Source organism: Osmia bicornis, chromosome 4 (assembly GCF_907164935.1).
Source record: "Osmia bicornis bicornis chromosome 4, iOsmBic2.1, whole genome shotgun sequence".
In the NCBI taxonomy this organism is placed as follows: Eukaryota; Metazoa; Arthropoda; class Insecta; order Hymenoptera; family Megachilidae; genus Osmia; species Osmia bicornis.
Window position 1 is genome coordinate 12,518,576 of NC_060219.1, and position 17,734 is coordinate 12,536,309.

Here is a 17,734-nt window from a genome sequence, read left to right on the forward strand (position 1 = left end):
TAACTTTCTAAAATATTACATCTTTGCTTTTTACAGTATTTTTTTTAGAAAATAATTTGCTTTTTAATGTCGTTTACATGAATAAGGTTCTTGACCATGACTATGAGAGTTTTACCGATCAAAAACGAATTGTTTTGTAAGAATATCTAAAAATGGAAATTACACGAGGATGGTGACGACACTTTAAATAGGCATATTAATGGGAGACAAGTAAGCTTACCTTCCACTAATGGGAAAATGAAAAAAAAAAAAACAAGGAACTGAAATTTAATGTAGCGTGAAGATAAATTTATAATTTAACTGGAAAGTGAATTTCTAAAAATGTCAAGGAATCAAGGACTTGGTAATATTTATTATCAATTTATTATCAATTTAGTTTATTAAATAATTATATTAAATTTTGAAATAAAAGGCGTAGGTGATTCATTTCAAAGGATAATTGCGCTTTGGCGGGCGCATGCGTCCGCGATCAAAGACGAAGCGGTGGGGCAGAGGAGCACATGTTGCGATAGCGCGGCGTTTAATCTTCAGTCGCTCAGGAACGCGCCTCAAGTGCAGGTATTTCCATAACAGATTGGTGCTTACTATACGCGTGTCTTCGATAAAACGCATCTGCATTTCGACGAGTCATCTTATTGCCCTTATTACCACCACCTTCTTCGTGAAGTATTTTGTGAAACTAAGGTAAGTGATTCGGAACATATTTTTTTAATTACTATGTACTATAAATTTGTAATGCTTTTATATTATCAAAATTACTTTTGACAAATAGGTCATGCGCAATGAGTAAGATCTTTACAGTGTAATTTCAATGAGATATATCATCGATGATGCAGGATAATTTATGTTTCAATTTTTCTTTAGAAAATTGAATAATTTAACGCTCGATCGCCAAGGATATTTCAGTTTCAATTACACCTGTACCGTAAGAAACTGCGATGAGTAAGTCTGAGTAATCGAGCATGTAAACAAACATTATGTCACACAGTCTTGTATTAATGAAATAATTCCTGAACTGTACGACATTTCTAAGGCGTACAAGGCAATGTATCTCGTAGTATTATTGTTTTGATAATATCAATGATTCATTGAAAGAATTCGCGATAACTTCGAATGGGCAAACAGTGTTGAATATTTGGCAAGAGATTGTTAATTGATAAGACAAACGTACATATATATATAGATGATTGCCTTATCTAAAAATAATCTTTATGTCACGTTTGTGGAGATAATGACAAAAACGCGATGCCGTTTATGAGCACTTCATTTTCATTATAAAAAAGAAAGATCTCTGAACGTAGAATTGTAATATTTATTGTACTTTATTCATTTGAATTTAAATGGAATAATATCAATAGAAAGAGAAGTTCTCCAGTCGCGTTAGATTTATCTCGACGCGACGTGGTGAATCATTAGTTTCGAAACTCGAGTCCTTTCGAGCTCGGAACAATAGCGAGTACGTCCAGGATGCAAATGAAATATCGTTTTGCATAAGTCTCTCCTCTGCGTGTCCACAAAAAATTAAAGCGTTTCATTACCCCAATATGGACATGGAAGCGTTAATAGAAGGCATTAGTCAAAACAAGAGCAACGCAAATATTATGGCGTATCATACTAGAGACACAACTGTTTTTTATTGTACTACTTTTATCGTAACTGAAATTCATTTGAAAATCGTGAGATACAAACATGTTATAGGTACGCGGCAAAGTCCTATAAGTAGGTCATGTGAGTCATTCGTACGACCTGCATTTATTTGGCTTGTTTTAAACGCCATACAATTTGTGATATTCATGTTTTTATTCAGTCCAATGTCGAATGGTGGGCGATTCTGGATACCCACCATGGACATATTCTTATATGGTTGGTTGTTCGTGAGTTGTTTCTGTGGTCCGTATTTCGAGGCCGCGTTCGTTGCACAATTCCGAGGGAATCTTATCTTGCAGAAAAAAAAGAGTACATATCAATTCTCGAAGGTACCTACCTGTCGTGATGAAGTTGAAGTTAAATCAAGTTCCAAGCAATAAATTAGAATAATAAGAATTAGATTCGATGCAAATGATACTCGTATGAGTTTTATATTTTACCACACCACATGGGAACCGTATATGTACGCCTGTAAATTTCACTTGGACAGTACATACATACGTAATAATACATTAATTCCTACTTTTCTTTATTCCTTTTTAAGGGAAAGTAAAAGTAAATCGGTAATAAAAAGATGGGTGGTATGACGCAAAGACCATGGACCCCGACGAAAAGGCGAGGTCCCATCGCTGCGGAGTACAGCAGTCCAGGACCTGCCTGTGTAACTTTGCCACCATTGATTGGTACAATTACCATTTTTATGTTTTATATTAAACTGTTTATCTCTAGATTCTTTCATTAAAATTTCGAATACGGTGATCCACTGTTTAGGAAAAACTATTCCCGACTCTAAACGTGGCAGAGCACCAGCCTACTCTTTTGGAAGCAGGTAAAAATATTTGACGTGTTAATTTCTAACATGAAGTAATTGACTTGATATTATGTATGTACATATATGTTATATACAGACACTCGTCAAAGAATGATAGTCCTGGACCTGGACCGGGTCAATACAATGTATCTGGACTTAGTGCGAAAGGTAAAATATTATTTTTAAACTTATTCTAAAAAAGTAACAAAAAATAAGTTGAATCATCAATTGTTCCGAATCATAGATTGAAATTGAAACAGAAACAGAATGCTGCAGACAATGGTATTCCACGTTCAGATAAAGAGTATCGATCAAACTTGAAAGCAGTAATATGTATTCCGCAAGAATTTATAATGTCCCTTGTTCACGAAATTCCTTTGCTGTCTGTTCAGAAATTTATCGGTTGTTCTGAACAACTTCTTTTATCTTGTAGATAAAATAGGATTCTTGGAATTAAGATTGACTCGTTGTCCTCTATTTTATTCTATATTTTAAGAACATTTCATTGTCAGCCTAGAAATTATAATAATAAATATAAGCGTTGAAAAAAATATGAAATTATACTTAACAATTCGATATAGGAAAAGACGGAGCACCAGCATCGTCTTTACACGGTCGCACGAAATCCACAAAACCGGAAATAACTCCAGGACCTTGCGATTACAATCCGGAAAAGGCCGAGAAGGTCATTCTGGACAGTTCACCGAAATACTCATTCGGCATTAAAACTCAAACTGAGAAGATCGACTGTACACCTGGTAAGTATATTTTCAAACTGAAAAACGCAATTAATTCAAAAATTCGTGACTCTTAATCGTAGCACCAAGCGACTATTGCACCGAAAAGGTGAATCTCGACAATACCCCCAAGTACAGTTTCGGATTGAAACCTGTACTGGAGAAACCGAGCGATATTCCTGGTAATTAAATCATCATCATAATAGGATTATGCCTGTTCAATTACTAATCGATAAATTACTAATCATAACATAGTTAATTAGGTTCAAAAACGAATACAATATAAATAACAACGCGTTAGACTTAAACGATAGAATTCTCTGTGACGAGAAAATGATTTCTTAGGAAGATCGACGTCATGCTGAACGACTAATCGTTAGGTATTAGTGATCACCTAAAATGGAGAAGTTCGCGAACGCAGAACGCAGTAATTCTCCTTCGAGACATAAACTTTATTAAACCTTAGGTATTGCATTTTACTTTTTCATCAATTACTATATGTATATGTATGTATAACAATTCCTTCTTTTCGCTTCTTACTTCTTTTTATTATTTAGCATTTTTGCTTGTTAATTATTCGTTGCTCGATTAACTTTTTCTATCTCTTTGTTATGTAGATTGTTATGTAAATAAATTGACGCGTAGTTGGATGACGCTTGCAACAAATCATTCTGTCACATTGTTATTATTTGCACTCGTGTTATTTGTTTGTCTACTATAAAAGGATAGAAGTAATTAATTTACAAGATTTTGAACTCAGAATTTTGAAATAGACTGTTTTGATAGATCTTTTAAGAATTTTTTTTTTAAATAAGGTCAGTATTTACTAAATTGTTTGAAGTTTTGAAAAGAGTGCAAGTAATTAGATTAGATGTTTAAAATCCTGTAATTATATTTATTTTTTCAATTAATTTATTCGTTTTGATTACGACATTAGCACCCGGCACTTATTATCCGGAAAAGGTAAGATTGGACCACGCGCCGCAATTTACTTTCGGACTTAGGCCTTCTCTTGAAAAGCCGAGCGATACCCCAGGTAATTACTAAATAAATCTATCAACTAATTGCTTTATCGTTCTTTCACAATAAAAATAGCATTCACCTAAACACATTACCATTGGTACGTGATATAATTACCTTTACATAGCACCTGGTACCTATAGCCCGGAAAAAGTAAATTTGGACAAAGGTCCTCGATATAGTCTCACAGGAAAGGGCCGTGAAGAGAAACCTGACGATACCCCTGGTATGAAAATTTCTTTTATCGAGGTAACATTTTGGCAAAAATATTGTTACCACATAAAAATGATTCTTAGCACCAGGTACGTATTGCCCAGAGAAAGTGAAATTGGATAGTGCACCACAGTTTACTTTTGGATCGAGGACACCTCTTGAAAGAATAAATGACACCCCAGGTAATTAATCAGGGCAAATATTTCTTTTTTCTTTCATTATGGTCATTGTATACACATGAGTTATTCTTACAGCCCCTGGTACTTACAGTCCGGAAAAAGTTAATTTGGACAAAGGTCCGCAATTTAGTTTAAGTGGCAAAACTTTTTATGATAAATCAGATAATAATCCAGGTTTGTAACAGTTACTTGAAATTTGGAGAAATTGTGGGCTCTTAACTATCGGTGCTGGAATTCTATCGAAAAACAATGAAGCATGGTATCTTATAATAATTAGTCATTAAATTTTATTTTACTTGATATGTCTAAATAGAGAAAATCAACTTCCAGCACCTGGAACATATTCTCCCGAGAAAGTAAATCTTGATAAATCACCCCAGTATAGTTTTGGATTAAGAGTACCACTTGATAAACCAAGTAATAATCCAGGTACAAAACATTTTTACAATTTAAAAAACCTCTGTTCTATTGTTTAGTAAATCAGCCAAAAAATTTCTTTCTAATATTTTTTATAGGACCTGGAGAATATTGTCCAGAAAAAGTAAACTTAAATAAAGGTCCTGAATATAGCTTAAGTGGTAGGAGGCCTTCTGAAAAACTAACCGATACACCTGGTTAGTATATTTTGTTTTAGTTATTACATTATTTTAATGATTTATTTATTTATTTATTTATGTACTTTTTATCCTAGCACCAGGCACGTATAGTCCCGAAAAGGTAAACTTAAATAAAGGACCACAGTACAGTTTATATGGAAAAGGAATGTCAATAAAACCAGATGACAATCCAGGTGAATTCTTCGTTAATTTATTTTTTATCAGTATATCAGTATATCAGTATAATGCTTTTCTTATTTAAACTATCATTATTTTAGCACCTGGAACATATAGCCCTGAAAAAATAAATTTAAATAAAGGTCCTCAGTTCAGTATATCCGGAAAAGGAATAGTAGAAAAGCCCAATGATAATCCAGGTGAATTTACATTGACCATTGTTGGAGCTTTTTATTTAGAAAATTCAGTTGGTATAGGTTTAACATTTTATAAGAGCAAGTACTAATGTTTTGATTGCTTCGGTAGGCCCTGCTGATTACTATCCAGAGAAAGTACTAAATTTGGAACATAAACCTTATTTCAGTTTTGGTAGTAGAAAGTCCTTGGATAGTCTTAGAAATACACCAGGTAATGGTGGTGATTAACAGATTACTAATAACAGTTGTAGTGCAATTTTCAATAAAAATATTAATAAAAAGTTGGTATGCTTTTTATGTTTTGCCACAACTTTTAAGCATGCCGAAGCTTTTCATGTTATCTTTATTTACCAACATAACATCACTACCATTTTTATTATTACTTATAATTAAACACATCAGTAACATATCCTGATTGCACTACAAAGTATAATAACTGTATATGTATAAGTAAATATACATTTGCCTCTATGTGTTTAATGAGTTATATTAGTATTTTCTTATTTTAATTTTATAGCTCCAGGTACATATTCTCCAGAAAAAGTAAATTTAGATAAATCGCCACAATATTCATTCGGTTTAAAGACATTTGTCGAGAAGCCCAACGATACACCTGGTGAGTAACACTTTGTTACAATTTCTAAGTTATTATTCTAAGAATATAAAACTGTACTTTGACGTATTCAAAATATAGCTCCTGGAAGTTATCATCCTGAAAAGGTAAATCTGAATAAATCTCCCCAGTACAGTTTTGGAATTAAGACAGAAGTACATGGAATAGATTCTGTACCAGGTACGTACAGTAGGATTTCAAAATCTATTACGTTTTTTTATGCATTTGTTCATTAGATTAAATATATTCTTTAAAGGTCCAGGTACATACAGTCCAGAAAAAGCTATGCTTTTATTAGAAAAAGCATTGCAATTTACTTTTGGTTTAAGGACAAATGTAAGCAGACCAAATGATATTCCAGGTAAACTAAAAGAATTAAATTGAGTAACACTACCGTTTACTTAACATTTCACAGTGAATTATATTTAAATAAATACACTATTATCCACTATACATTTTTGGTATTTTTTTTTTTTTTTTTTTTTGTTTCAGCTCCAAATCTTTACAATATTCCTTCTGCTCTTGGTGGAACAAAGGAAGGCAACAAGAAAGCCGCACCAGCTTATTCTATCTCGGGTAGACAGAAAGTGTTTACAGATGATCGTGTCTTGGTTCCCGGACCTGGGACATATGAAGCTGTAAAACCAGATGCAATCAGAGTGAAAAGTCCCGCTTACAGCATGAGTGCTCGATATCAATTGCCTGACGATCATTCACAAATTCCAGGACCTGGGGCATACTGTCCGGAAAAAGTATTTTTAATTTCTAATTCAGTGTATTAAAAACTTAATTTCTAGTTGTACTCATTAAACCCAAGAATTTTATTATTGGAAAATTTAATTTGAATAAGGAGTGTAGTTAATGGCGTATTTATAAAATTGTATAAAATTACTCCTTACAGGTAATTCTTGATATTCCTCCAGCACACTCATTTGGCATTAGACATTCACCATATATGTGCAATCTGAAGGACGTCGTTTATTAACATAACAAGTGGGTTTCATCATTGATTTACCTTGAAATCATAAATTATATATACAAATTGACATAATTGTAACAATATTTAATTATAAAATGATAACACGATGCATGACTAAATAATTTTTTAACGCTTTTCTGAAGTAATAGCAGAATATTTGTTTATGATATAATTAAAAAGCTTGGTACTGCTATTTAGATACGCTTCAAAATAAAGTGATTAGGCATTTAATTATACTGCTTGTATGTATTACAAACTGTAATACTATGAGTACAAGCAATGACTTGTATCCTAATTGAGTAGCATATGCTATCATTTGATAGAAAGTTTACAAAAGTAACAAATGGCTTTTTTCATTTCGTTCTAAATATGTGCTAAGTTCTAAAAAGTAATGAAATAAACAACACTCCATGAATGAAATGTAGCTGTTGTACATATACAATTCGTGTTTTGTAGACTGAAAAGAAGATACAGTATTAAAAACATGTGACAATTATTCTTTTTTATTCATCAACGCATTTACTTAATACTTTATAGTAATGTTACAAAGTGATTATTAATCATAATACAACAATTGATATATATAAACCACATATAAAAACTTGGCTCATTTATACGTACTAATGCTGAAAGTACATAACATTTTTACATGTATAAAAATTTGTAAAACTTCTTATAAAAATGTTTGTACATAAAATATATAACAGTATGAATACGTAAATGGTCGTTATTATGGCTAGAACGATATTCACAGCCATTTAAGTACATGTTATTTCGTAATGTTTATTTTATTTGCTTTCGACGTAATTGTACGTACTATAAACACATTCTCCCGATATCCACGTCGATAACAGTTTCAAATCTTTATCTAACATTACGAAATCAGCATCTGCCTCATAATCTAAAATTCCTTTGGTTTTTTCAATACCGAGAGTCTTTGCTGGATGAAGCGTTGCAGCTTCTAAAGCTTCTACTACCGAACAACCTATAAAAAATAAGTAATCGCAATTACATTAAATCTGATATAATCTAATTATAGTAAATGAACACATTATCAACTACCTGTTGCTTCCTTAAAATGACGAACACATTTCGACATTTCCGCTGTACTACCACATAAAGTGTCTGTCCCAGCAATATATGCACATCCTGATCGCATTTCGATCTTAAGTTGACCTAATTGATGAACACCTTCTTCTAATCCTAAGGCTGATAATGCATCAGTTACCAAAACAAGCCCTGAAAAATAAAGCTGAATAATGTGATTTGAAAAAACAAAATATTTTGTAGCAACGTTAGAAAATATTTCTACCTTCAGGATGCGTTCTATGAGCTATACGTAATGCTGCTGGATGAGTATGAATTCCATCCGCAATTATGCCATAATGAACAATTCTTTCAGGAGGAATTTTATCAGATGTTAATAGACCAACTAGCCCTGGATCTCTATGATGAAACTATAAATAAGAATTAATTGTCTGTTTTATATTACTCATGCAAAAGACAATGAATTTTATATTTAGTATAATTACTGGTAACATAGCATTAAAAAGATGTGTGATAAAGGAAGCTCCACTTTTTACAGCTTCTTCTCCTTCATGTAAATTTGCTATAGAATGCCCTAAAAATTATTCAATTAAAAGAACTGTTTGTAGGGAATATAATGATCTAATTAAGATAATATATAGTTATGTCTCACCAAGAGAAACTTTAATGTTTCTTTTACATAATTCTTTAATTACAGTTTTACTATTAGGAAGCTCTGGTGCCACTGTAACAAGGCATACATTTTCCAAAGTTCCATACATTTTAATTACCGATTGGAATCCCTGAAACATATATTAGAAAGACTTATTAAGAACAGCTAAGATACATAAACGATATTGTGTTTATAGATTATATATAAGTAACATGTAATTACACATTCATGTATTTTAAATATTTACTTATATGTAAAAGTTGACGTTTGTGTACTACTAGTATATATATTCTGTGTGTGCATTGAAAACATTTAGAAGACTTGCTTTGTCAAACTGCTCGATATAATTTTCTGGATGCGCTCCCTTTTTGCTTGGACTAATAAAAGGTCCTTCTAAATGAATTCCTAATATAGATGCCCCATGTTTTCCGCCACTTCTTTTTCTAATATTTGGTAATATTTTATAATACGTCTCACTAGGTGACGTTACTAACGTTGGACAAAATGATGTTACACCAAATTCTATTAATTTTTTAGCTACTTTATTAATTCCTTCTTGTACATTATCAACATTATGTGTAAAATCTATACCAAATCCACCTGATAAATAAAAGAAATAAACTATTATAATTTTCAATACACCTATAAAACAATCTTAAAAGAATGTTAAAATGTTTAGCATTGGTGTTGATAAAATTAAACTGTATTTATGTACGTTAAGTACCATTAATCTGAAGATCTATATAACCAGGTGATATTAATGCTCCGTTACAATCAATTCTAATATTCGGCTTAATTTTTTCATCGTAAAAGATTTTCTCGGGATTGACAATCTTCCCATCACGAACCCATAGATCCTCGTGTAGAATTGTACCATCACGCAAGATGAAGCAGTTGTAAAATTGTTTCAAAATTTGCGACATGATTCGACATCAATGTTTTACGTTAAAATACATTCGATTTCTTTGTTGAAAAAGAAAATAAATAATCAGTGCAACTTAGTGTTTTACATTATCAATCACGAGCAAAATTATCATTGACTACATATATATATGTACATATATATACATATACATATGTAAAAACATATATATAGGATTTGCCCAATGAAATCACTGTGTTAAAAAAAGCCAAAGAAACTTATGGGACGGAGGTATAAGTTGTCTATGTATATATAAATATATATGTAAATATGTATGTATGTAAATATATGACGGCCCTGCCCGTCAAACTTATAATACTTACGAAAAAGCGACAAAATGACTTATCTCTTGCTATCTTTCTTTGTTTAATATAGGCGATAGTTCGTAGTACGTATATAAATGCATACGTATATATATATATGTATATGTATATGTATATAAGTACCACAATCTACATATATTTATTTATATGGATATAGTTTTTGTTGATAAATAATTAACAGTTTAAATTGCCAATTACAAGTTAAGAATATTTAGCAGTGAGTAAATGTTATTTACTATATTGTTTACTAAATGAACGTTCTATACTTATAATATATTGTATTTTTGACAACTAATACGTATTTTTATAGATGATGTCAACACGATACGTTTCTTTCATATCTGGAATGGTAATAGCCTCGTTAACGTGGGCTTTCAGTTTGTATCTCTATTCAAGGTTATCAGAAAACACCGATGCTGTCAACCCCACAATGTTAATATCAGAAAATAGAAAATTGTTAGATGAATTTACATATGATCGTAAGAAGTACAATGCTAAATCGCACAATGATCTAATGGTACATCGCGACAAAGAGTCTTGGATGGATAAAGGTGTTTACAATTTAAAAGGAAATAATTTTAAAAACAGCGACAAACTATTACAACAACTACAACCTGTGCCAATAAAGTCTGCTGTTACCTTAGGAGGCCAAGGTATTTTGAAAACGCATCATTTATAAGAAAGAACAAAGAAATGTTGCTTCCCTCGTTTAGTTTATTATAGAATTTATTTGTAATATTCGCAGGATTGGAGGAATTAGGAATGATAAGAAATTTTGATGATCAACGAAAACGAGAGGAAGGATATAAAAACTATTCCTTTAATATACTAGTATCAGATAATATTGGCGTACATAGAGAATTGCCAGATACAAGACATAAATTATGCGAATTGCAAAAATATTCCAATAAATTGCCAAATGCTAGCATCGTTATATGTTTTTATAACGAACATTATACGACACTTTTAAGATCTTTACATAGTATTATCGAAAGAACCTCTAAACATCTTTTACATGAAATTATCTTAGTAAACGATTGGAGCGACAGCCAAGAATTACACGGAAAGATGAAAGCGTACATTGATAATAATTTTGATGGGAAAGTAAAGCTTTTCAAAACAGAGAAGAGAGAAGGATTAATTAGAGCAAGAATGTTTGGTGCAAGAAAGGCAACTGGAGAGGTTCTAATTTTCTTAGATAGTCACATAGAAGTGAACAAAATGTGGGTAGAACCTCTCCTCTCACGAATTGCTCGTTCAAAAAGTATCGTTGCCATGCCAGTTATCGATATAATTAATCCAGATACATTTCAGTATACAGATAGTCCTTTAGTAAGAGGCGGTTTCAACTGGGGTTTGCATTTTAAATGGGATAATTTGCCAGTGGGAACACTGGTACACGACGAAGATTTTATAAAACCTATAAAGTAAGATTATAAGTACATTTACATATACGTGTGGATATGTTTTAATAATATTCTATTACGTGTACATATATAATATAGTATTTACTACCGAACAGATCACCCACAATGGCTGGAGGGTTATTTGCAATGGATAGAGAATATTTTATAAAACTTGGCGAATACGATGCTGGAATGGATGTTTGGGGTGGTGAAAATCTAGAAATATCATTTAGAGTAAGATATCGATTTGTTTAATTCCGTGTACTTTTATTATTTTACTAACAAGTTGCAATATTTATTAGATTTGGATGTGCGGTGGGAGTATCGAATTAATACCTTGTTCAAGAGTGGGGCATGTATTTAGAAAACGAAGACCGTACGGTACAGATGATCAGCACGATACTATGTTGAAAAATTCGTTGCGAGTGGCATATGTTTGGTTAGACGAATATAAAGATTACTTCTTAAGAAACGTTAAAAGAATTGATTACGGTGACATTACAGACAGGCAAAATTTACGACAGAAATTGAAATGCAAAAATTTTTCATGGTACTTAAAAGTGGTATATCCTGAGTTAGCATTACCAGATGACAACAAGAGTAGATTAAAAGATAAATGGGCAAAAGTAGAACAAAAAGCAATGCAACCTTGGCATTCCAGAAAAAGAAATTATACCGATCAGTATCAAATCAGACTTTCTAATACAGCCTTATGTATTCAAAGTGAAAAAGATATCAAAACAAAAGGTGCGAAACTTATTTTAATGCCATGTTTAAGGATTAAATCACAGGTGACAAAACATAACTGTAATTTGTGTTTCGACGGTATCTACAAGTTGGATTTGTTGTTAATTTTTTTTTTCTTTTTCATATTTTAATTCGTGTAGATGTGGTACGAAACAGATAAGAAAGAATTAGTACTAGGTCAAATGCTATGCATGGAAGCAGCAGAGAAATATGCAAAACTTGGAAAATGTCACGAAATGGGCGGCAATCAAGAGTGGCGAAACAAAAGTGCCGTAAGTATTTAACGATTCAATTATGTAAATATTATTTACTAAAAGAAATTATTCTTTCTATCCAGAAAGGTACACCTGTATACAATATGGCAGCTGGTACGTGTTTAGGAGCGTCACAGGCAGCAAAAGGCGGTCAAGTAATAATGGATTTGTGTACTAAATCGGATACTAGTTTTATATCATGGGATTTAGTACGTTCAAAGGTCCTTTCAAAAGAAATTAGATGACACGAAATAAAATCAGTTGTAAATGAGTAATTAAAAATGAAATTGTTATAAAAAAATATGATCTATACGTTTGGAGAGATTTGTGATACAAGGCTGGTTATTACAAGAATTTTGATATCTTTACTTTACTTTTGTAATATCTTGTATTTTATAAACTAAACGGAGCATGACAATATAATATAAGAAGTTAGTTAATTGTATGATACGTAAATCATTACAGTGGTACGACTGTGTATAATTTTTTACATGTTTTTATTTTTTTTGTATATGTTACTTTATAAAAGCACGATACACTTTTTCTTATAAATCAATCACATAAAGATAGTACAGAAAATGTTTTATTATAATAACTTAATTGCGTTGTTATTCGACTATGTATGTACGTGTCTGCAATAGGTAAGATTAAATTATCTTGAAATATTAAATGAAATTGCCGATTGGGTGTTAACAGCAAAAAAAGCAGAAAGAAACACGAAAGAGAAGTCTGAATTGTTGATTTTTGACCATTAATTACGGCGTTTTCGTAAAAAATGCGCAAGTTGAAAATTTTTGCTCTCGCCGTGAATGCACGACAGGATTATATCCTAGCATGACAAGATTATATCGTAGCATGACAGGATTATGCCCTAGCATTATAGGATTATGCCCTAGCATGATAGGATTATGCCCTAACATGGTAGGAGTTAATCATAACATGTTAGAAAATAATTGTAACAGAAAGAAAGAAAGAAAGATTCATTTAATATTAGAAAAAAAATATTTATTTTTCGAATGTAATTCCTGCAAGAGCATGTTGAAAAAATCTGAAGGGACATATAGGTCGCAATAGCTGTGAAAGATGTAGAGAAGCGGGTACATGTTATAAAAAAGGAATTATCTATGAAAACCATAATGCTAGTGCTCGGACACATTTTGATTTTGAAAAGTTCCGCGACATGAACCAGCATCAAAACGATAAAAGGATCGCTTTATTAAATCTATTTTCGCCCTTAGTAATCAGTGATGTACATGTTACATTAATTAGTATAATTGACCATCTCGTATCTTTTCACCTATGGCTTCTTCGTTGTAGCCATTCGTTACTTGCGTGTGCCCCTCTATACGCCGTGCAGTCTATGTTCAGTTAGGTGTCATGGCGTCTTCCCATGTTGTAGTTGACCTGTCGTTTACTTAATTCTATTTGTGCTTCGATATTTAAGTTGTCTATTCTTGTTGTTTACATTATAGATTTTTAATATTAGTGATTGCATTGTTTAACATTTATTGAACGGTCCGTCACCTTGTACTATGTACTAATTTTGTATTCATTTCAGGTAAAGTATATTTGGATTTTATTTGGTTGAACGATCACACTCCCGATGAGAGAAGAAATGTATCTCGCCCGTTCCATTATAAATAGCTATTTTCCTAAGGTAAGGTAATTAGTTTCTATACATGATTTTTTCCCTTTGCATGCTGTAGGCTTATCAAGCGCTCCTCCAGAAATGAGGCAGACTTCCTTGTACATAACAGGTATGTGTTGTATTTTTGAATGGTTTTGATTTATTAATTTATTGTGTTTCGTTTGTAGCATGCTATCATCTAATATGGAGGACGGTATACTATTAACTGTAAATTTGCACCGGACCATGGGATAAATCATCTAGTTATGCTCCCCAAGGGTAAGCATGTTTACATTATTTTGTTTATTTGTATCATTTACTTGTATGCTTGTAAGTACCATCGTGTTTCAACCACCCTTTGTTGTCGCACAATTTGTTATTCGGTTCCTTTATCGGTTGTGGGTGGTGTTATTCATTGTGAAATTATAATTGTTTATAAATGTACATACAAGGATTGAATAATATATAAAATGATATAAATAAATAATAATTGATATATTTATTATAAATGTATATACATATATATATATATTAATAAATAACTTGTAGAAAGCATGTATAGGGAAATATCATTGGTAATTTGTAGCATATGAATTGCTCCATTTATGCAAGTAATTAGTTAGTATTTTATTATTATTGATTTATTTATCAGTGATTATTATTGATTAGTTTTTATTGTCGAACGTTAAGTACACATACACATATATACACTTGTTCTGTTCTAAAAGACTGTTATTGGTATAGGATTAATTGTAAAATTTTTGTTTTAGATGTTATTGAAAAGAGCATATCGCATTATACAAGAGCAAGGTGCAATTTTGTCCGATTCCGATTCTGCGAGTGAAAGGTGTAACTGGTAAGTACTTATTATTATTACGTTTGGTTATAATATATATATATAATATGTAAGTGATTTAATTTGTTATTTTGTAGTGGCAAGAAGAAGAAGGCAAGCTGAAGATAAAAATAATGTATATAAAAAATGTTTCCAATGTATACAATAAAATGTAATGTGCTTTTCTATGCTTGATTAGAAAAAAGGATTTTCATTTACAGTTAAAATATAATGTTTGTAATAAAATTGTATCTGTTGAAAGGAATTATATCATGTTTGATACGATTTGAATACTTTACAAGCTTAGAAAGTAATTTTCAGAACAACTAATGTATATGAATTGTATATAAGTGTGAGGTCGAAATACGTGAGAGTTATGTTAACTGTTGGTTTATTTATAGTCCGGTGAATACTAATAAAAATGTGTGAGGTAGAATAATTGTTTGAGATAGATTAGTAATGTAAAATAAATGTTTATAAAATATAAAGCAAATATCGATAGGATATAAAATAGATATTTGAAAAATGTAAATTGAATATTGAAATAATATGAAATAGATATCTTGAATCTAAAGAAAGAAAAAATTGAAAATAAAATTGAAAGGTTTGAAATTGTACACGCGTTGTCTGAGATGACACTGTTCTGTGTGCACTTTAAAACGTTTTAATTTTATTTGAACATCTGTGTATTTGCATTTGAAATATGTATTTAATATTATTGAAATGTTGAATTTATATTGTTGAAGTATCCGTGTAATATTTTAGAAATATGTATTTAATATTATTAAAATGTTGAATTTATATTGTTGAAGTATTCGTGTAATATTTCAGAAATATGTATTTAATATTATTAAAATGTTGAATTTATATTGTTGAAGTATTCGTGTAATATTTCAGAAATATGTATTTAATATTATTAAAATGTTGAATTTATATTGTTGAAGTATTCGTGTAATATTTTATAAATATGTATTTAATATTATTAAATGTTGAATTTATATTGTTGAAGTATTCGTGTAATATTTTATAAATATGTATTTAATATTATTAAAATGTTGAATTTATATTGTTGAAGTATTCGTGTAATATTTTATAAATATGTATTTAATATTATTAAAATGTTGAATTTATATTGTCGAAGTATTCGTGTAATATTTTATAAATATGTATTTAATATTATTAAAATGTTGAATTTATATTGTTGAAGTATTCGTGTAATATTTTATAAATATGTATTTAATATTATTAAAATGTTGAATTTATATTGTCGAAGTATTCGTGTAATATTTTATAAATATGTATTTAATATTATTAAAATGTTGAATTTATATTGTTGAAGTATTCGTGTAATATTTTATAAATATGTATTTAATATTATTAAAATGTTGAATTTATATTGTTGAAGTATTCGTGTAATATTTTAGAAATATGTATTTAATATTATTAAAATGTTGAATTTATATTGTTGAAGTATTCGTGTAATATTTTAGAAATATGTATTTAATATTATTAAAATGTTGAATTTATATTGTTGAAGTATTCGTGTAATATTTTAGAAATATCTATTTAATATTTTAGGAACACGCAGTTTATATGTTTTTTTCCATGAATTGTACATTTGTTATGTATGTGTATAATATTCCGATGCAATAGTTATTAAATGAAAAATGTATTTATTGAAATGGCAGGACATAACGTTAAGTTAGTAGTATTCCATGGTAACATAAGAAGCGGTTTTGTACATAGTTTTGTATGGCGAGTGAGTGGTCTAGATGGCTGAGCGCTGTGCTCGTAACGTGTCGATGCAGGGTTCGATTCCCGGAGAGGTGAAAAATTTTATACTGGATTTTAACACGTTACGATGCTGGCACTTGGCTATGTAGCTCACGCACATAATCGCAACGGTGGTAGGGGACAGAAGAATTCCTTCTAACATGGTAAAGGATTAATCCTAACCATGCTAGGTTGAATGCAATTTGTTTCCTAACATTGGTTCCTGGTGCGGCAGAAGAAAAATTTCTAAGTCCCAACATCGGCGGAAAGGCAAGGCAGTGGGCTTCCAAAATCCATCGAGCATCCGGAGTCAAACCACCTAAGAACAGACCCGTTTCAATGGATTAACATAGGAGGCGAAGCAGGAAGCGGCGCAGAGCTGGAGGGAAGACTATGGAGAAGATGCGTTGGAAAGCGCCAAGGACCGGGAGGAACTTAGAAGATTGAGGACCGGAGGCCAGGCCAGCGGGAGGGAAGTGGGGGAATGCTAGGAGAAGAAGATACCCCGAGCTGCTAGGTTAGGTTAGGTTAGGTTAGGTTAGGTTAGGTTAGGTTAGGTTAGGTTAGGTTAGGTTAGGTTAGGTTAGGTTAGGTTAGGTTAGGTTAGGTTAGGTTAGGTTAGGTAGGTTAGGTTAGGTTAGGTTAGGTTAGGTTAGGTTAGGTTAGGTTAGGTTAGGTTAGGTTAGGTTAGGTTAGGTTAGGTAGGTAGTTAGGTTAGGTTAGGTTAGGTTAGGTTAGGTTAGGTTAGGTTAGGTTAGGTTAGGTTAGGTTAGTTAGGTTAGGTTAGGTTAGGTAGGTTAGGTTAGGTTAGGTTAGGTTAGGTTAGGTTAGGTTAGGTAGGTTAGGTTAGGTTAGTTAGGTAGGTTAGGTTAGCTAGGTTAGGTTAGGGTTAGGTTAGGGTTAGGTTAGGTTAGGTTAGGTTAGGTTAGGTTAGGTTAGGTTAGGTTAGTTAGGTTAGGTGAGGTTAGGTTAGGTTAGG

The 17,734-nt window shown here is 31.4% G+C and overlaps 3 protein-coding genes across 11 annotated transcripts; 2 read left to right on the forward strand and 1 right to left on the reverse strand.

The window, feature by feature from the left end:
• The first annotated feature begins 249 nt into the window (after nt 1–249).
• On the forward strand, nt 250–7,276 carry LOC114882763 (mucin-1-like). Of its 4 annotated transcripts, XM_046285455.1 has the most exons (21): nt 250–343; nt 413–684; nt 2,192–2,330; nt 2,419–2,476; nt 2,556–2,626; nt 3,040–3,216; nt 3,279–3,377; nt 4,133–4,231; nt 4,343–4,441; nt 4,512–4,610; nt 4,683–4,781; nt 4,938–5,036; nt 5,123–5,221; nt 5,299–5,397; nt 5,482–5,580; nt 5,687–5,788; nt 6,095–6,193; nt 6,272–6,370; nt 6,447–6,551; nt 6,683–6,942; nt 7,092–7,276. In XM_046285455.1, exons 3-21 carry the CDS (start codon nt 2,222–2,224, stop codon nt 7,173–7,175), a joined length of 2,055 nt encoding a protein of 684 aa, XP_046141411.1. In that variant the 5' UTR covers nt 250–343; nt 413–684; nt 2,192–2,221; the 3' UTR covers nt 7,176–7,276. The 4 variants fall into 4 exon arrangements, with proteins under 4 accessions (XP_046141411.1, XP_046141414.1, XP_046141413.1 ...); XM_046285458.1 differs by lacking the exon at nt 5,687–5,788; XM_046285457.1 differs by lacking the exon at nt 4,938–5,036.
• Nucleotides 7,277–7,650: 374 nt separating this feature from the next.
• Nucleotides 7,651–9,910, reverse strand: LOC114882765 (N-acetylglucosamine-6-phosphate deacetylase). The gene is made up of 7 exons (XM_029199777.2): nt 9,593–9,910; nt 9,194–9,468; nt 8,869–8,998; nt 8,702–8,790; nt 8,482–8,626; nt 8,232–8,408; nt 7,651–8,154 (listed from the first exon to the last, which is right to left on the reverse strand). Exons 1-7 carry the CDS (start codon nt 9,789–9,791, stop codon nt 7,958–7,960), a joined length of 1,212 nt encoding a protein of 403 aa, XP_029055610.1. The 5' UTR covers nt 9,792–9,910; the 3' UTR covers nt 7,651–7,957.
• A 61-nt stretch (nt 9,911–9,971) lies between these two features.
• Nucleotides 9,972–15,267, forward strand: LOC114882764 (polypeptide N-acetylgalactosaminyltransferase 35A-like). 6 transcript variants are annotated; one of them, XM_046285463.1, is made up of 12 exons: nt 9,972–10,062; nt 10,166–10,330; nt 10,424–10,766; nt 10,859–11,540; nt 11,636–11,753; nt 11,822–12,310; nt 12,407–12,538; nt 12,604–14,078; nt 14,227–14,277; nt 14,336–14,426; nt 14,918–15,003; nt 15,081–15,267. In XM_046285463.1, the coding sequence occupies exons 3-8, from the start codon at nt 10,424–10,426 to the stop codon at nt 12,763–12,765; spliced, it is 1,926 nt and encodes a 641-aa protein (XP_046141419.1). In that variant the 5' UTR covers nt 9,972–10,062; nt 10,166–10,330; the 3' UTR covers nt 12,766–14,078; nt 14,227–14,277; nt 14,336–14,426; nt 14,918–15,003; nt 15,081–15,267. The 6 variants fall into 6 exon arrangements, with proteins under 6 accessions (XP_046141419.1, XP_046141418.1, XP_046141415.1 ...); XM_046285462.1 differs by lacking the exon at nt 14,227–14,277 and adding an exon at nt 14,079–14,177 and having other exon boundaries at nt 12,604–13,887; XM_046285459.1 differs by lacking the exon at nt 14,227–14,277 and having other exon boundaries at nt 12,604–14,177.
• Nucleotides 15,268–17,734: the final 2,467 nt, after the last annotated feature.